At 32.6% G+C, this 22,403-nt stretch overlaps 7 protein-coding genes across 19 annotated transcripts in view; 3 read left to right on the top strand and 4 right to left on the bottom strand.

Moving 5' to 3' along the window:
- LOC136783281 (zinc finger protein 737-like) overlaps positions 1-6,999 on the bottom strand; it is a 33,796-nt gene extending 26,797 nt beyond the window's left edge. For 2 of the 9 annotated variants that reach the window (XM_066743327.1, XM_066743324.1), the window contains exons 1-4: positions 6,544-6,986; positions 5,332-5,505; positions 4,938-5,244; positions 4,659-4,842 (exon numbers count right to left, since the gene is read on the bottom strand). In XM_066743327.1, the coding sequence (XP_066599424.1) occupies positions 4,659-4,842; positions 4,938-5,244; positions 5,332-5,505; positions 6,544-6,675 (797 nt within the window). In that variant the 5' untranslated portion in view covers positions 6,676-6,986. Of the gene's footprint in view, positions 1-4,658; positions 4,843-4,937; positions 5,245-5,331; positions 5,506-6,543 lie in introns of all 9 variants that reach the window. The other 7 variants (XR_010824245.1, XR_010824246.1, XM_066743321.1 and 4 more) reach the window with 7 other exon arrangements.
- Positions 7,000-9,465: 2,466 nt separating this feature from the next.
- LOC136783344 (armadillo repeat-containing protein 7) lies at positions 9,466-10,821 on the bottom strand. The gene is made up of 4 exons (XM_066743444.1): positions 10,485-10,821; positions 10,211-10,378; positions 9,673-10,125; positions 9,466-9,603 (listed from the first exon to the last, which is right to left on the bottom strand). Exons 1-3 carry the CDS (start codon positions 10,672-10,674, stop codon positions 9,848-9,850), a joined length of 636 nt encoding a protein of 211 aa, XP_066599541.1. The 5' UTR covers positions 10,675-10,821; the 3' UTR covers positions 9,466-9,603; positions 9,673-9,847.
- Positions 10,822-11,024: 203 nt separating this feature from the next.
- On the top strand, positions 11,025-12,634 carry LOC136783329 (NAD-dependent protein deacylase Sirt4-like). Its single transcript, XM_066743420.1, has 3 exons — positions 11,025-11,739; positions 11,829-12,111; positions 12,177-12,634. The coding sequence occupies exons 1-3, from the start codon at positions 11,411-11,413 to the stop codon at positions 12,492-12,494; spliced, it is 930 nt and encodes a 309-aa protein (XP_066599517.1). The 5' UTR covers positions 11,025-11,410; the 3' UTR covers positions 12,495-12,634.
- Positions 12,635-12,649: 15 nt separating this feature from the next.
- On the bottom strand, positions 12,650-13,943 carry eIF3h (eukaryotic translation initiation factor 3 subunit h). Its single transcript, XM_066743417.1, has 2 exons — positions 13,543-13,943; positions 12,650-13,465 (listed from the first exon to the last, which is right to left on the bottom strand). The coding sequence occupies exons 1-2, from the start codon at positions 13,800-13,802 to the stop codon at positions 12,718-12,720; spliced, it is 1,008 nt and encodes a 335-aa protein (XP_066599514.1). The 5' UTR covers positions 13,803-13,943; the 3' UTR covers positions 12,650-12,717.
- Positions 13,944-14,205: 262 nt separating this feature from the next.
- LOC136783336 (esterase OVCA2) lies at positions 14,206-16,809 on the top strand. Of its 3 annotated transcripts, XM_066743431.1 has the most exons (5): positions 15,413-15,698; positions 15,801-15,972; positions 16,039-16,233; positions 16,292-16,432; positions 16,497-16,809. In XM_066743431.1, the coding sequence occupies exons 1-5, from the start codon at positions 15,669-15,671 to the stop codon at positions 16,655-16,657; spliced, it is 699 nt and encodes a 232-aa protein (XP_066599528.1). In that variant the 5' UTR covers positions 15,413-15,668; the 3' UTR covers positions 16,658-16,809. The 3 variants fall into 3 exon arrangements, 1 of the variants encoding a protein (XP_066599528.1); XR_010824249.1 differs by lacking the exons at positions 16,039-16,233; positions 16,292-16,432; positions 16,497-16,809 and adding exons at positions 14,206-14,342; positions 14,431-14,592 and having other exon boundaries at positions 14,659-15,698; positions 15,845-15,973; XR_010824248.1 differs by lacking the exons at positions 16,039-16,233; positions 16,292-16,432; positions 16,497-16,809 and adding an exon at positions 14,206-14,342 and having other exon boundaries at positions 14,431-15,698; positions 15,845-15,973.
- Positions 16,810-16,907: 98 nt separating this feature from the next.
- On the bottom strand, positions 16,908-18,016 carry EloB (elongin B). Of its 3 annotated transcripts, none has more exons than XM_066743463.1 (4): positions 17,765-18,016; positions 17,648-17,686; positions 17,471-17,564; positions 16,908-17,401 (listed from the first exon to the last, which is right to left on the bottom strand). In XM_066743463.1, the coding sequence occupies exons 2-4, from the start codon at positions 17,648-17,650 to the stop codon at positions 17,139-17,141; spliced, it is 360 nt and encodes a 119-aa protein (XP_066599560.1). In that variant the 5' UTR covers positions 17,651-17,686; positions 17,765-18,016; the 3' UTR covers positions 16,908-17,138. The 3 variants fall into 3 exon arrangements, with proteins under 3 accessions (XP_066599560.1, XP_066599559.1, XP_066599558.1); XM_066743462.1 differs by having other exon boundaries at positions 17,648-17,705; positions 17,769-18,015; XM_066743461.1 differs by having other exon boundaries at positions 17,769-18,013.
- Positions 18,017-18,428: 412 nt separating this feature from the next.
- LOC136783320 (proliferation-associated protein 2G4) lies at positions 18,429-22,234 on the top strand. Its single transcript, XM_066743404.1, has 7 exons — positions 18,429-19,077; positions 19,708-19,942; positions 20,028-20,190; positions 20,266-20,445; positions 20,509-20,757; positions 20,822-20,968; positions 21,035-22,234. Exons 1-7 carry the CDS (start codon positions 18,993-18,995, stop codon positions 21,137-21,139), a joined length of 1,164 nt encoding a protein of 387 aa, XP_066599501.1. The 5' UTR covers positions 18,429-18,992; the 3' UTR covers positions 21,140-22,234.
- The last annotated feature ends 169 nt before the right edge of the window (positions 22,235-22,403 follow it).

Here is a 22,403-nt window from a genome sequence, read left to right as displayed (position 1 = left end):
CTGCTTATTAGAGTCGCTAATAGGAGTTCCTTATCAGTAGTTACAATAATAATTGGCTGAAAAGTGGAAAAATTGCAAAGCTCTGCACTAAAGAAACATGATAGTCCCGAGGCACTTGATTCAGTGGTACTTATACAGCTATTAAGAACAGTTTTAATACTTTAATGTTATAGTAATAAAGAGAAAAATGATTTATCACATGTAATCCATTAATTAATCCCTCCTCTGACTTGTCGTGCATCTATTCTTATATATGCTACCTAACAACATCAACGATCAGAATTGGTCATACTAAATTATTAGTTTAAGTCTAATACCAAAGGCACATCTTTCAACGAAATAAAAAAACATTGAAAATCAAACGGATCAGAAAGAAAATTGCACATATCCGTAGCAACTGATTAATTCGCGTATTCCTATAAACAATATCACAGCAACAAGTACATCATGGATAGGGAAATTAGTTCCTTTTAGAAAGTAGATATGGCACAGAATCTTTAGAGGATTTTAAGCGTTCGATCTCTCTTACAGATAAACAGTTTTTAATTGAGGAAAGAAGAGAAGGACGAAGAAACAAAGAGAGAATAAGAAAAAACGTACGACTTGTTTAAAGAAACATTAGCTCATTTTACGATACGCGCAGGATATTAATGCTTCTTCATGTGATTAAGCATTATTGTCCTGGTGACAAATCCTTTTCCGCACAAGGTGCAAGTGTAAGGACGTTCTCCCGTATGATACCGGCGATGAACGGTCAAAGTCGAGGCCTGAGTGAACGATTTACCGCACATGGCGCACAGATAAGGTCTCTCACCAGTGTGAATGCGCTGATGGACCACGTAATACTTGCGATGCGTAAAACCCTTACCGCAGACGTCGCAGACCAACGGTCTATTGCGATGAACAGCTTTGTGACTGGTCAAAGACTCGATAGTCGCGAACTGCTTGGAGCACGAATCGCAAGGATAAGAGGTAGGCGGGGGGGGGTAACGGCTTGTTCAACGAGGAATTCATAAGGTTGAGCCCGGTGTTACCGTGATAGTCGGTTGGTGGCGCTATATTCACAGCGGACAATCCACCATGGTTGTTACCAACCGTTACTACAGGCTTGTGTGCCTTTGCATGATGATTGTAAAGATTGCGAGTCTCGAATCGCATGAAGCACTTGGGACAGGAGTAAGGCTTCTCCTGTCCGATCTCGTGCATCTTCTTGTGGCGCTCTAGCAAGGTACGATAGCGAAAAGTCGATTGGCAGCGATCGCAAGCGAAAGTTTTCTCGAGACTTTCCGGCATGGTTATGGGAGTGGAGAAGGAGAAGGCTTCCGGTGACAAGGACGGGGATGGACAGGAGGATGAGGTCGAGGGTGGTGGACAGGTGACGGGTGTGGAATGCGTGACCTCGTGCATCCTCAAATAACTCTGGGCCGTGAAGCTTCTCAAACAGACCGAACAGGTATACTTGGACGGATTCTCCATCAGCGCGTGCTCGTATTCCGAGCGTGGCTGGTGGCTCGTTCTCAAATGATAATTCATTTTAATCTCGCTTCGAAATTCTATTCCACAGCTCGGGCATGGATAGGATTCGGACGCCAAGATCTGCATGTGATCTATCAAGGTCTGGTCGAGCGAGGTCAAATGAGAGCTAGGAATTGCTTGCTGCGACGTAACTGTTGGCATCGTAGACTGATTCGAATAGATGGAGGTGCTGCTGCTGCTGCTGCTGCTGGTGGCTTGCAGAAAGTTATAACCGACGGCAGCGCCACTTTCGTTGGCGGCCTCTGGCGACGGCGAGAGTATCTGGCGCAGCATCCCTGATAATCCGCCAAACGTCTCCGGTCCCTCCCTGAAATCGACAAAATCCAAGGACATTGCGCCGGAGAGCGTGATCTACACACATACGGCAGCTTTTAATTCTCTCTTTATTCTAATATGCTTGCGCTCTTGTTGCACTTGAGACTTTGTACGACAGGCAGTGATTATTATAAGTATATTATATAGAATGTACACAGATTGCACAAGGAAAATAAGAGTTGTGATGCTGGTGTATAGGTTTTTTCTCTTTCTGTTTGTCTCTATGTGGTGTGTAGGTATGTGTTAGAATTGTGTGTAATTTCTGCAAAGTGGCCGTGCAAAGTGCTTGGACATCGCTGAGAGCTTTGTCGATGTACAGCGACACTGAATGTGATCTGGTGGTATATGCAGGTGCGAGCTCTGAGTTTTAATATAAGTCGTCGTCGCTGCTACCGTCCAATTTCTATCACTTCGTTTCTCTTTACAACTAGTTTTAGCGTAGTATCACTCTCCTCCCGTTATAACTTCACCTGCAACCCGCACAAATTCCATTATCTTATGGAATCTTGAGTACAGGTTACTTTTAAACCACTGTCGCCCCATCGTTCGCGAAAAATCTCTTGTTTTTTCACTCTGAATGATAGACACGTATGAAAAAAAGAAGAAAATGAACAAAACGACATTAAAATGTAGAAATTTCATTTCTCAAGATACTTTGTGGAAACTAATAGCAAAATAGCGGCACAAGTAGAAATGGGATAAAGCTATAAAAATCGGCAGATTAGTCAAAGGTTAAAGAAGCAATTTGTTGTTAACTTGAAGAAAATTATGATTTGCTTTTTTAAAAATTAATCACGTTAAAACTAAATGCTAATTTTAGTATAGAACTCATTCTCACCTTTTTTTTATCCTCAGTTTTTCGCCATATCATATTCATCCACATCTTCAAAATTATATCTTCCTGCAATTCATCTTCATATAAAAAAAACACCAACTTCATAATTACACAAGAAAATACCAAAAAAACTAATATTTAAAAATCGGTAAAAAAACTTCTATGCAAATTTTGTTTATTGTAAGGTGCAATTAAAAAAAAAACAGTTATATTTAAGAAAATGTTTGCAAATTTTCAAAATTTTCTTTCAATAACTCAATTTTGCACCCACAATTAAACGATAAGAAAAGAGCGCAATTTTAGTATGCGCGGCAAATCATTCGTAAAACAATATGATACATGCAGCTTTTTATTAAGCGCAAATATGTATATGAAACTAAAATTAAATATTTTACCGGCGCAAACGTTTGACAGCCTGGTAAAATATGACAATGAAAATTAGTTCATAGTAAGCTTCACGGGACGAATTCGTTTGGCTTAAAATAAGTTTACCAAAAATGGGGGGTAAAGTCGAGAATATGATTGTTGTAAAATGTTCACACTAATAATATTAATTAAAATATATTAAATAAGAAAAGATACCCGCCTTTAATTTTGACTATCATCAACTGTCTTCTTCTTGCTTCTGATCTAGTTCTTGATCCACAATTGTTCAATCTTCTTTTTTCACAGCTTTGTCGATTCCATTCTTTTATAGTATATATATATATATATATATATATATATATATATATATATATACATACATATATATGTGAATGTTTTTGAATTGATTGTCAAGTAAAGCGTCGCTTGTATATTTATACATGAAGCGATATTAAAAAAAAATTCACACAAAGCACAGTATAAATGTCACCACATCAGTTATTATGTTGACATTTTATAATATGCTGCTCTCATGTTAGTATAATTTTTTTAAATGAATGCACTTAAAAATTAATTAGACTAAATTCCTGATATCACATTTTAAAACGCAGATATTTGAAAACGCGTGGACGACGATCTTAATTAACAATATTTTGACCGGCTTTGCAATTTTACCGAGGATGCAAATAGTCAAGGTGTTGTAATAATTTACGAGATATAAATCGACTGTGAATTTTGATCAACCAATATTTGGCCATGTGCGGCATATAGTGCCTTCACATAAGCGTGGAAATATTCATATTGACAACATGGAAACATTTGACTTTTCTCTGAATGGAGAGAATGCTTTCAATATTCTATGCAATAACTTCAATATTTTATACAAAAGTAACAATATTTTTAAACAGATTTTTAAAAATTTCTTCTAAAAAATATTCTCTCTGTTCATGTATCATAAAGAAGTCATCTTTTATAAAGACCATTAAAATGAAAATATAAGAATAAAATTATAAACTCGTACACTAACAAGATTTACCAGCAATTATTTTCATGTTAATGGACTCTATTGAATTCTATAGCAGTAACATTTAATAATAATTAAGATATTTAGCAATCTATTTGGTATAATAATTTGATCCTAAGCTTTATTTATAAAAAAGAATTAAAAGTGTCAGTTTATTCAGCAGGTCGATAAGTCCTTCCAAACAAAATTGGAACAACTTGAGTTTTCCTATCATCATACCAAATTACTAAATATCTAGAGTCAAAGATGGTTGTGGGGTGTGTAACTTACCTGGTATATTAGATTGAATCTATCTTTATTCTAGTTTAAACTACTGTGCATAGTGGAATAAAATTACTAATATTTCTTGACTTTATATTATTTTTAAACAAATCAGTAATTTATAGAACTCGTGCGTGTAATGTATGTTTTTAAATTTAAAAAAAAGTGAAGGTTTTTTGTATCAGAGTATAACTTAAAAAATGCAATTATTGTACAACAAAAATATTATTTCACAAGCTACCTGTGTTCATGTATGTGTTCACCACAACTAAAGTACACCCTTGACTCTATTTCTTGAAGAAAAAGTTTAACAAAACTTACCCAGACTTTGGATCTCCTTCCACTGTTTGTGGTATTGTCATTTCTGGTATTTCAGCTATTTTTTGTCGTTGAAGTCCTGATGGTCCTGCTTCATCGCATGCAAGTGATACATTTACGAAAGTTGTAGGCTCAATATTTCTACTGCTATTGGCATCTTCTTCGCTTTCTTCTTTCACAGGTAATCCTTTAATTACAAAAACCAAATGCATTAGAGAATGGACACATCTGCTTGATCTATTTTTAATATAATACTAGAGTCAACAATAAAGAGGAAAATACCTTCTGCATCGTTATCATCATCAGAGTTTTCTTCATCTTCCGTAGATATTTCCTCTTCGTCTTGTGTTGTGGGATTTGCTGCATTTTCACGAGCAGTTTGCGAACTTGGCCCAGGTACTGCCTGAGATGTTTGCACAGAATTGCTACTAGTATCCATAGGAACTGAAGAAATTTGTTGTTGGTTATTACTGGATATCATCATCGGCACACCAAGGCCAATATTGTCCATAATGCCAATACCCATGTTATTTATAGCCGGACCACCTAGTCTATTCCCACTGCTTCCTTCAGACTTTAATACACTTTGCTAAAAATGATACAAATAAGATTGTAGAATTTCTTGGCAAAATTATAAAAATTGTTTCACAAAATTAATTAAAGGTGTAACAATTACCGAGCTACGACCATCTGACGCATAATTTTGTTTAGTCTCCGAGGCAGATCCACCAAGCCATTGGAGCAACTGCTTCTCTGAATTTGCAGTTGTATTCCAAAAGTCATAACATAATTCTACTTTATATACACAATCGTTACATATTTTTTTCGGTAATTTATCCTCTTTAGCCACCTAAAAAAAGACCGAAAAATATAATGAATTTCATGATATATTTTTTTAAAGAAAAATAATAAATTTTAACTATATACTTTGATTCAAAGACAAACATAGAATAGAATGAAACCCCTACATGAATAAAAAATTATTCATGCAGTAAACGATTAAGTACTAGCTTGTGTAAGAAAAATCGATGTATTGAAAAAGCCGCCATTACCTAGCACAAAATCCAACACATCGTACTAGAACTATTGTTCTTTCATGTTCATTCATGTTTGGAAAATTTATCGTAAAATGTAAAGTAAATACATGCCGTTGAATACAATATTAATTGCATCACGAGCATATACTACGGCTTACATTTTTTATTAATAAACGTATACTTTTACAACATATACAATTTACTGCTACTACTAGGGGTAAGATTTTACCAAAACTCCTAATGTGTATAAATGACTAATTTTTATGTATAATTAAATATACCTACAATAAAAGAACTCGAATAAAAATTGAAGATTAAGAAAAAAGCAATTGAGAGAATGTTTAAAAACTTTGTTTTGTTTCACCTACTAAAAAAAATTTGAGCAAGTCGAAACTTTAACGCGGCAAATCTCTTTTAACATTAGTGTAAAGTCATAAATGTTGAAAATGTTTCTTAACAGCGATTAAGTCTTAAAAGGTCAAGATACGAGTTGTTATATGGAATGAAGCAGAACGACATATGATACAAGAAATCAAATAAGAATAGGCATAATCGACATAAGTGTAGAATATTTGTAGCGTCCTAAACAAGAAGCTATAGGAAAGAGGAAAGGTAGATTGAGTTTGTACAATAGTCGCTGATAAAAGGAGGTAAGCGGTATTATTGGTTGCATTACAAATACCGCCTTTATATAAAGTATACTCAGTGCATGGCTTACACGCGGAGCTACTAAATCTTGCTATAATAATGTACCGGGAGGTCGAAAAGTTATGGACAATTAGAAAAGAAGTTTACGAGAAGTAGACAAGATGGCGGAACAGCGTGATCTTACAATGGCGTAGTTGGCTTACCTTGACCGGCAGACAAGCGGCGATTTTAAGAAAAATTTGCCGTACATCGCCTTCACCGCCAAATATAGGCGTAGAAACACAATCTTTCACGAGACACAATCGACACAAATCCAGATAGTCGAGGGAGGACATTTTATTCTTTGAAACGCCAGCTCGAGACGCAAAACCGCGCCCGTAGACGCGAACGATGTTTCAGGCGTTTCAGCCGTTTCCGTTTCTAGTCAACCAAGCCCAAGCTGCCCAAGCCGCCGGAGTCGGCGATGGCGGGCGAATCGGGGAGTTTCGGGGAGAATCGGGTAAAATCGGTGTTTGTCGGGTAACCGCCGTCACCGGTCGGGTGCACGGACGCACACGGACGACCCAGCGCCCAACGGTTGGAGGATTTGGAGGGAGTACTCAGAGTAGCACTAGCAACTAGCAGCAAGATTAAAGATGGTTGGATCAGAGAAGGGAGAGAAAAGAGCTTTCACGCTCGCCGTTGACCATTTTACTCTTTAGCCAAGCCACTTTCTCAATAGTTATCCTGGTTACCCCTTTTGCTATAATCTTACAAGCTAACAGTCTATTAGGACCATCTCTTCCCTTTAGTAAATACATTTTATAAAAATTTGTTTTTCCGTAGGCTTCTTATAGGGGTTTTCTGCAATTTCTTACCCATAATTTTCGTTATCATTAACTGACAGTTAACGAATTGCTAAATTCAATATCGGTTTCATCTTGAATGATAGGTGGGTAGTAATTGAGGAGATTTGAAACAAAACTAAATAAATTTATTTTTATGAATATATTTGTATTATATATATTGGCAGCACTATTGGCAGTTATCATTAATGTTATTAAAGGCATTATAATCTGAACTATTCTTGAGAAAACTAGATACTTATGTATTATTTGTTTTGTTAAAAAATTAAACTACTTTGCTTGCTTGTATGATATATTTTGGGCGACACCGCCACTGATATCATCGTAAAAATGGATTTATTCCATTTTGCTACGGATCTCCTCAATTGTCCCTAAGTTACAGCTATGCCAGCTATAGCCGAAATATTGATAGTACTAACTAATACAAAAAGCTTGTTCTGTTGAAGTTGAGACTTGGGGTGGGGGAATTCACAACAATTCATGTCGCCGCTTTCGTTGGAGGGAAAGTGAACGATATACATATGTACATAGATAGACTTCTTGATTTGGTTACATTTCAACTAACTTCACTTTATACTTTCTTAGCTAAATTTTGGAATTTATTCTTGAAATTTATTTCTATATTTGACTATTGACTATGGTTGATAAATCATAGTTATGAGTCAACACAAAAATCAATTTCTTCCAATATGTAGTACATATAATACGCTACTGCGGAAAATTGATTCCTGTATGCGGCTCGCCTACAGTCTAGTATGCCAATTTTCATATAAAGTATACGAAGTGAAAATAACCGAACTATACAAATCAATTTCCCGTTTTTTAGTTTTATACCAGAGATGGTTATATCGTTATATTAGGGATGTCAATATAATTGTATATATATATATATATAACATTGATTCTCGAGCTCGACTGCTAATATAGTGCGAGAACTACAAAATAGCCAATGAAATTATTACTTTTTCCTAAAATCTGTGAATTGATTCGTTGCAGTTTCCTCGCTTTTCGTCACACAATGCTTGCAATTTTATTTCAACTAAACTTGGGCAGATGAGATTGCGATGTTATATATGTCTAGAGCCAACGTTGATTCATAAGTATTTTTCAAAAAATACGAATTAAGCATCTTTTCATTATAGATAGCATATATTTATAGCTTATAATACAATTTTAAATATAAATATTAAATAAAATTTGTGAAAAAAGAATCACCTAAAAATTGTTATTATGTACATTTATATGGGGCTCCATTTTTGCAGCAATATTCCCTTCCAGTAGACAAATTAGTGTTAATCCATACATCTTTGCAATTTTTGATGAAGAGTGATGCCTAGTCAACAAAAGTTTTATCTCTGCTAATATTTGTTTCAATTTGAATTATTCTAAACTACAGAAATTAGTGTTACTCACTTTTTCTTTGTAACAGTCCTTATCTAACGAGGCACATAGTATATTAGAACTATTTGGAAGATGCTTTACAATCTATTCAAGTGAAAAGAAATATTAACATGAGACTTTAGTTGCAAAGTTTAGTGACATAGAACACACTTTTTAGACCTACATTGTCTAAGCACCTATTAGTGCACATCTTATTACCAATAGAACTACATGGAAAAATATCATTAGTCTCATGAACAAGCACTGGATTTCCTTTTGATAATTCTTTGCTTCCTTTTTTAAATTGTCCACTTAGAAATACTCCACAAAGACAATTCACTGATGTTTTTGCGTTAGGTTCATTTGGTCTTTCTGTTGTCTGTTGAGGTACTTGTATAATAGTATTATTAGTAGCATTTATACACATGATGAAAAAAGAAAAAGTTGCAAATTCCAAATATTTTTTCATCTGTAACAAAATGCATCAAATAAATAAATTGTATTACTTTATGTTTTATGAAATAGCTAGTGTATCAAAAGTTCTATACTCACTGTGAAAAAGTTAAAACTTTACTGCATAAACAATTTTTTAGTTGATTGACTCTTTCAGCCTTTCCTTACAATACTAATTTATAATCTTTGAAGCCACTGGTAATATAGGTCATATCAATGTTACACATTAAGCAAAAATTGACAAACATGCAGCATTGCAATATTGTACAAATAATCTGTTCTACTTTTGAACCATGACATTTTCATTGTGAAACATGTATGTGTCATAATTTAAAAAAGTAAACAAAAATTAACAAAACTTGTTTTACTTTAATTATCTTTTAATTATTTTTGCTTCACCTTCCATTACAATATTTTTGCCATTTGTTGTACAAGTATATTCACATAATATAATTCTTTTAATAGATAAAACCTTAATTTGGACATTTACTGTATCTCCTACGAAACAAGTATTTGGAAATCTAAAATTTTGTTCTAGGACAATGCTACCTGGTCCTGGCATTTTTGTTCCAAGTACTGATGAAACTAGACCATTGAGAAAAGCACCATGTACAATATTTTTTGTTGAATTAACATGTATTGGATTATTATCACCTGTTAAATTAGCAAAATTAGTCAAATCATCTTGCGTAATTGTCCTCAATATTGATGCCGTATCTCCAATCTTTATTGTATTAGCTTTCATAACAAAATTTGCTGATTTAATTTGTTTACTGCAATAATTTCTGGATAAAATTATAAGAAAGGCCATTGCCTTATAAATGTTCACTCAATTGTTTGCTTTAATTCTTTCAAGTTCATTGGATGAGCAAAAGTCCTCCAGAAAAATAGTCGCTATATTTTTGATACGTTTATTTTCAGAATTGCTTAAGTTCAATAATAAACTACTTATTTCATGTGAAACAATTTCATTTTTCGTTTCAGTATCAATAAGAAACATTAAAGTTGTAATTGAAGAAAGAATTATTTCTTCATCGTTTGATGATAACAATGATGTTACTAGCTGAATACCTTGATTACGTAAGATATACAATTTATTTATAGGATCTAAAAAGAATAATAATAAATTAATTGAATAACATCAATCATAACATAAGCACCAAAGCATTAAAATCATACGCGTTATGTATACCTAGGCATAAGTTACAAATACCGCCGATGGAAAAACGTACAAAAGTTTGGTTATCTTCTGACAAATTATGCAAAAATAAGTCAATTATTTTTAATTGTCTTATGTAGCCATAATTAATGGGATCATATGCGAAGTTAGCCAAATTTGCCAAAACTTGCTTCTTCGCGTCTACATAATATAAAAAAATATAATTGTATAATTTAAATCTTTTCTTTTTTCAATGTTATGAAATATTGTATGTATGTTATATTAAAGTAATTAATAATAATCGTACCTTGAGAATTTGTCGAATTGAATTCTGAAATTAAGAGCTTTAAAAAGTCATAACGATTGATACCATTTTTTCCTGTACGTCTTATTAGTTTTTCTTTTGTAGAAAACATCAAGAATTTAGATGAAAATATATTTTTTATGCGATTACAAATTATTTTAATTTTATGACGATCAACACCGCTGTATGTCATATAACTATAATATTTTCATTTTTATATTTTCAATTTCATGTCTACTCAATTGAAGCAACCTGAATCATAGTTGTGATACTTGTGATTGTTACGTGAAGTGTGAAGTATAATTGGGTTATTGGATACTGTGTCATGCAGTGTGTGTGAATGCACTATTGCAATCGAAAGGTTCGAGAGTTTGTTCTTTTTCGCTGTACTATCGATTTGGTGTAATTCATGGTGTAATTATAGAATGACAAACAATGCGTTTTCTCACTCTATACTTATTGCATTGGTGCAGCAATACAGCGAAAAAGAACAGACCTGAGTCCTGAGGTAGCAGAGGTTGGTAGAGGTAATGTGTTGTAGGACTCAGTAGGACAGACAAGGACAGAGTTCACAGAGTAGGACTGTAGGTCAATTGAGTGTCATTTCGTTTTAAAAGAAAATGTGAACTATTGTGACTCAAGCAACAGCTGATGTGTTGCAGTACTCCCACTGGCTCCCATCTGTTCGCACATGCTCGCATCTACTCAATTCACTGTTGCCGCATTGAGCAGTCATGTTGCAATTTAGTTGCAGTTTTCAAGAAGTACTCTTACATGACAAAGTTGTTTTATTAATTTCTAAATACTGTAGTTTAATTCTGTTAATTGGAGATCAAAAATTGAAAATGTATCACCAATAATTTTTTAAGTATAATTAAATATAAGTAAAAATTACATAACCTTATAATGTATTATATATAAATATTAAAATGAATAATATCTTTAAAACTGATATATTAAAATTAAATTTGAAATGTGCAACACAAAAAAGAATCTCCAATTTAGCATTTGTGCCAAAGTGCAAACCAATCAATCAAGAGGATGTGCTTAGGTTGAAAGAATTTGTAAATAGCAATAACAAAATGCTTGTATTAACGGGAGCTGGTATTTCTACTGAGAGTGGTATACCAGACTATAGATCTACAGGCGTTGGACTTTATGCTAAAAGTACTAGAAAACCTATATTATATCAGGAATTTTGTTCTAATGAATCTATCAGACAAAGATATTGGGCAAGAAATTTTATTGGCTGGCAAAGGTGTAAAAGTGGAGTTTAATTCAACAATTTAATTACTATTTTTTCAACTTAAAAATTTTTATTTATAATTAAATTTCCCATTTATATAGATTTTCATCGACTTTACCTAATAATACACATAAGGCTATTAAGCAATTGGAAGATATAGGAAAAATTAACTTTATAGTTACTCAAAATGTTGATAATCTTCATTCTAAAGCAGGCAGCTTTAATGTTATAGAATTGCATGGCACTGCTTTTAGAGTATTGTGTCTGACATGTAACAATAAATTTAGCAGACATGATTTTCAAACTATACTTGATAAATTAAATCCACATATAAAAGCAGATGCTTTAATGATAAGACCTGATGGAGATGTAGATATATCTGAGGTACTTAATTAGTAATTAAATAATTATTATTTTTAAGATAATATATTAAAATAAAAATTAAACAGGAGCACATAAAAAATTTTCAAGTGCCACCTTGTGAAAATTGTGGTGGCAACTTAAAGCCAGACATTGTTTTTTTTGGAGATAATGTACCACGTTCAATTGTTGAAGAAGTAGAAAAGAATGTTAATGATGCTGATGCTTTACTTATTCTGGGAACTTCACTGACAACATATTCTGGCTATAGAATAGTTTTACAAGCATCTAATAACAAGATACCAATAGCAATAGTGAACATTGGTAAAACTAGAGCTGATAAAAATGCAAATTTAAAAGTAGAAGCTATATGTGGAGACATTATTTCAAAAATTATACCAAATTGACAGTTCTAAAGTATTTTTTTTTAAATTAAAAAATTACTATTTTATGTATTTAATGATAAAATACAATAAACAAAACTTTAAGTGAAATTATTAAATCCCTTTTTACTGAAACAATACTGATCATAAAAAACTATGGTATATTAATGACAAGCAAAGAAATTGTTTACAGATGGTGTTTTGTATTTTAAAATTGTATATCAAACTTTCATTGTAATTATATAATTTAATTACACGACTTTGAATCTTTTGCATTTTGTAGACTTTGTGTTATATATAATTTTGCTAAGCTTTGAGCACAAAACTGTGAAATATGTTCACTATAGGTGTTAATTTGTCCAGCAACAATCATTGGATTTAATCTTGGTGGCACAGGTAATGGGCGAATCAACTTGTTAATATCCTCTTCAGGAAGTGGTGGTTCATCTTTGGCAGCTCTTGCTGCATTTTCTTGAGCTCTCTTTGCCAAAAGCCTGTTTTTATCCTGTTGTTGCCTGACTACTAACTGTTGATACCTATTGAATTTCATAGCTTCTTGATTCAATTCATCAACACGATCCATCAAACAACGAAGCTGATTTTCTAAAACTGTGGCAGTTCCCAAATCTAAATATTTAGTTCCTTCTTCCTCAGGAATCATTTCATCCAGTTCAGACATCATGATATTGGTTAAATTACTATTTTTTATTACAACTGGAATTTCAACAAATAGTGACTCATATCCAATTTTCAGAGTGCGCAGTGCTTCAGGTGTAAATTCTCCTTCTTTATACATTTGAATCGCTTGTGGAGTCAATCTGTATGCTTTCAGTGTTAAAAATCCTCTCGCAGACTTTGCTGTATCATAAATAAGTACTACTGATTCTTCTATAGAGGTCTGATAATGATATTGAGATTCCAACAAAGAAAGATTTAAGAAATTGCCTACATCTGCACTCTGGTACCAGCCAACATGAAAATGATCCACATTAACCCTAAAGATTATAAGAAACTGATTATTAAAATGTATCTTAAACATCCAAGAACTTATGAATTTAAGATAAAAACCAACCATCTTAGTCTGCGCATCATAGCAAGTTGATATTCTTCTTCATCCATTATCTCGTCATTTTTAGGGAATGGGAAGCAATTGGTAATTTCTAGCCGATTTTGCACGACTAGGCCAAGCAAAGCACCCTGAGCTACCTCCATATTGCTTGTCGACTCTTCATGGCAATGTTTAACCATTTTCATAACCACCAATCCATCACACTGGACGTAATCAATTCTCGGCTCTGATTCGGGAATTCTTCTACTTTGCACTCGCGACATTTTTCTAATAGTTACAATTACTTAGACAAAAATTAAATATGGTAAAATTACTTCTTTAGACAGTTGCAAGGAGCGCATGGGGCCATGTACATACTTGGGCTAGTACGTTTAAGTCAATTAAGAGACTGTAGGCTGCTGTTGTAAATAATCCAAGTACTATAAATAAATATTTAATCTTTTCAATTATCTAATTATTAAGTAAATATAAAGTGGTTTCACCTGATTTTAAAATTGTTAAACTATATATATAACTTATTATTTATAAATACCCTAATTTGACTCAAATGTCTTTTTCTCGTTGGATTGGATACTGATATAAAAGCATTCTGTGCATTACTATACGTGCTGGCGACAAGTGAAATTCTGTGAAATACCTCTTCCGTTACCAACTACCGTATCATTATATTTCGTATACAAATAAAAAAAAAAATATCGGTTCGCCCGACTTAAATAAGAACCACAGAATACCAATATAAACAACAAAGAAGTTCATCTCGTCTTTTTAATTTACTTTTCTTTAACTAATTTACATAAGAATTTGTACGTAATCATGAACAATATTTGTAGAAAAAATACATTATTTGGTTATACTACAAAAGTACTGAATTGTATGCGTTTTTTTTTGTAGTTGCATAATCAGTGGTTTGTATTTCAAAGGAACTTAAAATGTGAGTATTGATCAAGTGTGCAGCAAGGGTTCATAAGATTGTTTACTAAATTATTAGTCCATTACGTACAATTGAATATCAGCTGTTTTCAATTGTTCTGCATTTACCTCTGCTGTACTTATGTATGTATAGTGATTTACTGATGAGGTACTTGTGGAAAATTTTAAACATCACTACTTTCCCTACAGTGAGAAAACATAATTATAGCAGGATGGTCAAGTTCCTGAATCAAACAGAAGCTATCAATGTTGATAAAGAATTGTTTGAGAAATATAAATTCAGTGTTGATCAATTAATGGAGCTTGCTGGGCAAAGCTGTGCCATTGCCATTAGTAATTGTTATTCGTCAAAATGTAATAAAGTTTTATTATGTTGTGGCCCAGGAAACAATGGTGGAGATGGATTAGTATGCGTAAGACATTTAAAAATGTTTGGGTTTTCACCAGAGATTTATTACCCTAAGAGAACCAACAGTAACTTATATCAGAATCTTTTGCATCAATGTGTAGAAAATAATATTCCAATATTGGACAGTGCTCCAGATGTCAAAAATTTGGATGAATATCATTTGGTTATTGATGCATTATTTGGTTTTAGTTTTAAACCACCTGTGAGAGAAAATTTTATTCCTATTGTGAATGCATTAAAACATACAGTTACACCTATATGTAGTATAGATATTCCTTCTGGCTGGGATGTTGAGAAAGGACCACCCACAGAAGGTGGTATTTCCCCAGAGATGCTCATATCTTTAACTGCGCCAAAAAAATGTGCTCAATATTTTAAAGGAAAATTTCATTTTTTGGGAGGACGTTTTATTCCTGAAAAATTAGTTATTAGTTATGGTCTTAATTTACCAAAGTATCCTGGAACTGAATTAATTTTAGATTTAAATTCGTCTGTATGAATTAATTGTTTTTCAACCTGAAATAATAAAATTATTACCGTTACTATATATACAAGAAAATTAATGCTTTTCCGATAGCCTATAATGCAATTATGCGCATCATGTACGCGCAGGATCAGGTTATTAAGTTTTATCATTTGTAACCTATCCTAATCCTAAACTTATAACTCCTAATCTGATTTATGTTAACTGCTTGTGTGGGTGCCTGTGTGTGTATAAGGTACATACAGTAATCAGAGATTGGTATAGTAAAGCAGGTTTTCGGAAATTTGACGAAATTTTAAATCAATCATGACTACAGCAGGAAACTTAAGGTTACAGGTAAATGTAAATTACAGTAATTTAAAAATTTAGTAAAAAAAAAAGATCTATTTTTCCCTGCAATTAAAAGTCAGATTAAATATATATAGATATATACTTTAGATTTTAGCAATTCATGGATACCGACAGTCTGATATGATTTTTAGAGGAAAACTTGGTTCTCTAAGGAAATCATTTAAAAATAAAGTAGACTTCACATTTATAAATGCACCACATTTGGTACCATTAGATGAGAGCCAAAAGGAATCAACTGAAGAATGTTCAGATAGTGCAGGTAAAATATACTTTTCAATGAGGAAAAAAGAAAAATGTATTTCTATTATATATTATTATACAATAGGATATGGTTGGTGGTTTAATACCAGCAATCACACATTTAAAGCAACTGAACCAAGTAACTTAGCTGTAGGATTTGAAGATAGCATTGCTGTAATAGAGAAGGCATTCCAAGATCATGGTCCTTTCGATGGTATTATTGGTTTTTCACAAGGAGCAGCATTTACAACCATTTTGTGTGCAATGCAACAGAAAAAATGTACAATCTTTATTTGTACAAAAATTTTCATTTTAATGTGATAAGTTATATTTTTTAGTGCTGTCAGCTAGATTTGATTTTGTAATCATCATATCAGGATTTGAATCATTATGTAAGCCGCATAAGGTATACTATGAGGAGAACATCAATTTACCATGTCTGTTTATTTATGGCGAAACAGATAAAATTATACCTACAGGTTAAATAATACTTGGTAAAGGTCATTTGCTATTTACTAAATATTATAATTGTTTCTGTTACAGATATGTCAAAAAAATTAGGTGACTTATTTATTGAGAAAAAGCTATTTATACATGAAGGAGGTCATTATGTGCCTGGAAAAAAAAATATTTACAGTAATTTTATTGACAGTTGTTTTAGTAAGAAAAAGATAAGCTTAGAAAATAAAAAAATAGAAATTTAGAGCAATAAAAATTTGTTTTCATTTTATACGTAAACAAAAACTATAAATAGTGAAACAAAAATATGTATTTCTCTTAGATGAAGTTTTCAATATGTTTCTTAGTTTTTATTGTTTAAGAGGGTAGTGTATCTTGATAAGTTCCACAACAAAACTAAATATAAAACTTTTGATACAAAAAAATGGGGTTAAGTGCTTTTACTTTTTAAGTAAAAATTTTATCAAATCACAATAGCTATAATTGTTCATTTTAATTTAACAACTGCAATACTTAATTCCTAGTTACAGATGAAAGATAAATTTTTGTTTTCAACAAAAATTTAATTGTTTATATCAAAAGGAGACTGCAATAGCTTTCACAAACATGATTAAAAAAATTATAATTTTGAAATAATTGAAATATTTATCAAATTTTTTCAATGGAAATGTAATAATTACAAAATTTATAGCAAACAATACATGATTCTTTTAAGAGGTTTAAATTTTAAGGGCTGATCAATGGTTCTTGACCATTGGTTTCTGGAGATTTCATAACATCAGGTAAATCAGGTGGTAAAGAAAATGGAGTCATTTCAAGAGCTTCAAATTGACCATTTTCTTGGCGTATTGCTAATCCTACTAATCCAGGACATTGAGCTTTCGCAGTAACAGATGTTAACCCATAATCAGATAAAAACTTGTTGTCATTCATTAAAGTATTATCTTTGTTAAACAATTGTTGATTAGAAGGTGGTATTTTTAATATACCTAGAAATTAGAAATTGTTTTGTGTGCTGAGTCTCATTCAATAATAATAGTAACAAATAAATTATATACCTTCTATCATTTTTTTCAATTCAAGAACTGTTGTATTGTCTTTGGCATCAGTAAATATTGTTGTATTTTTTCTCCTGATCATTAGAAAGACATCCTAAAAGTTATTAGTGATACAACCAAGGTTATCTTATTTTCAACATGAAAAATTGCAAATACGAAATAAGGTTGAGTACATACCATTTTTTTTGTATAACAAATAAATCCAATATATGAAGTCTAGAAAAAACAGATACCCCTATGTCATAAATGTTTAAGTTGCTTAATTCGCTGTGTTTACGTTTTGCAATTATATACCTACTTGCTTATAATCAGTCGTGTATCACTTGGTATCACAGAGAGTAATGGAGCACGTTAAACAGTTAAAGCCTGGTAAAGCTAGAATCATACGGAGCTTGGGACTGGGGTGGGGGGACCGTTTAGGTGGACAGTGGACTTTACATGACAAATTTTCACTTTGACATTTGACTAAAAATTAACCAATCCGAGAACTGAACCATTTATAAACTTATATGATTGGTTAACCTTAAGTCAGAATTAAACAGAGTGTGCCATGTGGAATTGTGGACTGACGGCACCAATGCCACCAATACCACCAATCCAAGTAATCAAATCAAGGTCTCGGGCCGCCGGATGCCCTGGGTTGCCGAACCATACAAGCATAACACATGAATTTATGCTTGAACGCCATGAACTGGGACAATTCTGTATGGTCATTAAAACGTCTTTAGTGGTAAATTTATCTGTACGGTAAAGCATGGAATTGAATGGAATTTATCACAGTTTATCATTTTGGCCAAACATAATTTTTCCATTATGTGAAAAACTGGCTCTTTTATATGTAGTGTAGTATGTATAGATCATATGACGAGAGAACTATACTGTGCTAGTTTAACAAGACATAGTTCCCGTAACACAAACTATACTACATTAAGTGGCATATCGTAATCTGTCTGTAAATAACTGTAATCCGTAATCCGGGGACCGGGATCGGGGCTTTGGTTCGTAATAGTGCCCGTTCGCGTTAGCCCGTCAGTTCCCTTTTTCCATCTCTCTCTACATTTCTTATCGGAGAGTGTGTGGTTACTGTGGTGTTAGCTCTAAAGCAGAGAAAAGAAATCAAGTTACTGTTGGACGCACGTTTTGTCATTGCGACAATCTTAAGCAATTACGTCTTTTTCTGTACAACTAACAGCTTTCATATCTATTTATATACAGAACTCTAGTGACTAGCGAGTCCCGCGAGATCAGTCGCGCGCAGGCGAGCAACGAGTTAACTAAACAGTTATCTAGAGTCACGTGACACTGTTGGTTATAACCTCCATAGTTATAACGTTATAATTTTTTGTAACAGACAGCATTATAGTGTAACCGTGTAAAGTTGGCTATAGCAGCCGTGGTATAACTGTAATCTGTTGTAACCTATTCTCTATTGTAATTGTAGTAGTCCTGTTTGTAGCGTAGTAGTAGTATAGTAAGCCCAGTAAGAGGTAGTAACTATTCAATAAGTGTGCTGCAGAAAGACATGGCGGACAAAGAGGAGCCCGAGAAGACCATCGCCGAAGACTTGGTTGTCACCAAGTATAAAATGGCCGGCGAAATTGTAAACCGTAAGAAAACAACGAGTAATAGACCTGTCGAGGTTACAACCTCAAAATTAGTTCCCTCACCTTAACATGCCGTACTATTTTTACAATATTCCTTTACTCCTGGCCATATGGAATGTGCCTGGTTGCGCGCCAATGCCGGGGAGGTTGTTCTGCTCTCTCTCTCTTTCTCTCTCTCTCTTCCACGCCATGTGGATTCTTTAATTATTAAAATTATTATGTTCAACCTCTTGTTGTCAGAAAACAAAAAACCTAAGGCTTTTTTTCAGCTCACTTCTTTTTGGAACTTATGTGAATTGAGTCCTTCTTTTAATAAATACGTATTTACCATGCTTTATCTGCTTCACCCTTACTCCTTCGCTGTTATTTATATTTAGCGTCTATGCCTTACCAGCAAATTTTAATGCATTTAAATCTATGAATTTTCTTATGCTTCACAATTTTTATTTTTTTTAATTAATATTGCTCCTCCTGCACTTTTGCTATAATTATAAATTTGATTCCTACATTATATATAGAATAATTCATATTATAATGTATATATTTACATAAATAATGTTACATGAAATTTTCACATTTTTTTATTTTATTATTGCTTATGCTTTGTTCTTAGAATCCTGATTGTTATTTCAGGAGTGTTGAAACAAGTCTTAGACAAATGTATTACTGGAGCATCCGTGAGAGAAATCTGTGAGCTTGGTGATAAGCTCTTGTTAGAAGAGACTGGTAAAGTTTTTAAAAAAGAAAAGGAAATGAAAAAGGGCGTTGCTTTTCCTACTTGCATATCTGTTAATAATTGCATTTGCCATTTCTCTCCTATTGCTAGTGAACCAGATTTAATCTTAAAGGATGATGATATGGTTAAAGTGTAAGCTAAATATATATATATTTTTATATTTCTTTAATGCCATTGTAAAGAAAAGCTTATTGTCATTATTATTTTTGACCCATAGGGATTTGGGAGCTCACATAGATGGATTTATAGCAGTTGTAGCCCATACCATTATTGTAAGCTCTTCAACAGAAAAAAAAGTTACTGGAAAAAAAGCTGATGTAGTACTAGCAGCTCATTATGCTTCACAGGCAGCTTTAAGGTTATTAAAGCCTGACACTGAGGTAATTATTTTTTTTTTGAGTTAAATTATTTACTATTTGTTCAATAAAGTTTACTACTGTTTGGTTCTTTTCTAGACGTATGTAATTACTGGTACTGTTGAAAAAATTTGTGATGCTTATGGTTGTAAGCCAATTGAAGGTATGCTTAGCCATCAATTAAAGCAATTTAAAATTGATGGAGAAAAAACAATCATACAAAATCCAAATGATGCTCAAAAAAAGGAGCATGAAAAATTCACCCTTGAAACACATGAGGTAGATCTACAGAAATTAAATCATTTTGCATTGAAGCTGTTAAATAAAAAATTTTTTTTTTAGGTTTATGCCATGGATGTTTTAGTCAGCACGGGCGAAGGTGTTGGTCGGGAGCAAGACACACGCGTCACTATTTACAAGAAAACTGAGGAGACTTATCAATTAAAATTAAAGGCTTCTCGTATGTTTTATTCGGAAGTAACGCATAAACATGGCCTTATGCCTTTTAACCTGCGTAGTTTTGAAGATGAGAAAAAGGCAAAAATGGCTGTAGTTGAGTGTGTGAACCATAGGCTGATAGAACCATTCCAAGTAATTATTTAGTAATCTTACTTAGTTGAACATGGCTTTAAGCAGATTTTTAAAATTGTTGTAGGTACTATATGAAAAACCAAATGAGTTTGTTGCACAATTCAAATTCACAGTACTATTGATGCCAAATGGACCTCATAAAATAACTGGTATACCGTTTGATCTAGATGTGTTTCAATCTGAGAGAGTAGTGGAAGATCCTGAGCTTAAGGTATGTATTATTAAAATGTGACTGGATGAGAATTTTTTTTATGTTGGTATAATTTTCCATTCGTAGACACTCTTGTGTACCTCGGCGAATCCCAAATCTGCTAAGAAGAAGAAAAAGAAGGCAGAGAAGGCGGTTACAGAGGTAGCAATGGAGGTCGATGCCAAGGCCTAACGCCGCATATTATTAAACATGACCGGTCTACTTCATCCGCTTATTATTTTATTACTTTGTGTTGTAACAATTAAAACTAGAAACTTTTGGAAAGTCTTATAGTTAAATTCATAAGGAAGTCAATTGCAAATTCTTTTGATTTATACACCGCACTGTCGCTGCCGTTTTTATAAATATATCATCTCATTTTAGCTCATACAACCTTTATACTCGATAAATTGTCGAGTTTTTCTCCGTATCATATACAATTATAACTATAATGTGCTGTAAAAATGTATTGACATTTCAGTTTTTATACAAGATTATTTTTTTAACGGACATGACACTATAAATTCGAAAAACATCTCGATAAAGAGATTTTGCATAATGCTTCTACATAACTTTTTTCCTCTGGATTTTGTTTTTTTGAAAACTATGTCTTATGATGCGAATCAAGAGTCACATATTATCTGTATACATAAAAAAATTTTATATACCGTATACATACAGACTTAAGTCACTACATACGTGCATACGCATATGTATACTGCTTTTGACGAAAAACCAGATTTTGAAGCGGCAACCTTCTTTACTGTAACGGTGAAAGAAATTTACATAAATGAAAAAATCTAGTAAATTAGCTTGTTAAAAATATGTAAGAGATTTTTGATCAATTTTTTCAACTATTTGATAGAGTTGATTGCATAATAAAATTAAATATAAAACGATAGACTTAAAAATTATTGTGACATACAGCAACTAATTAAAAAATTGTATAAAAGGAATTAATGTTAATGTCGATGAAATGGAACTTTGCATAAATGATAAAATATCAATCTAATAAACCATTTTGTTAAATAAACCCTAACCAAAGAGCCAAATGTATACAAATTTTAATTAACATTGATCAGCAATAATATTATTAAAGCAGATCGAACAGTAGAACATACGACGATATTAATTTCATGGAATAATGGCTAGCTATTTATTACATCTATTTTAAGAAATTTCCCATTTGTGTGGACATTTTTGTTACCATTTATGCTTGTCAAACAAAGCTTGGCCGAAATTATCTTGCATTGCTTTTCGTCCTCTCCTAATCAAAGTTCGTATTCGCTCAAGTATATAAAATAGTACCATAATACAGGGTAACAATAAATGAATACCTGATTTGACTGATACTGAAAGCATTCAATCATTTAATTTGATGTTTTAATTATACGCAATAGTAGTTGAAATAGCACTTAAGACAAATAATTACTTGTGTCTTTCACATATGAAAAAT

This window comes from Prorops nasuta, unplaced genomic scaffold (genome assembly GCF_024137725.1).
Source record: "Prorops nasuta isolate Cenicafe-Biocafe unplaced genomic scaffold, Cenicafe_Pnas_1.2 PNAS00033, whole genome shotgun sequence".
NCBI classification, from domain to species: Eukaryota; Metazoa; Arthropoda; class Insecta; order Hymenoptera; family Bethylidae; genus Prorops; species Prorops nasuta.
The sequence above is the reverse complement of the archived record's forward strand: the minus strand, read 5'-3'. Positions and strand labels throughout refer to the sequence as shown.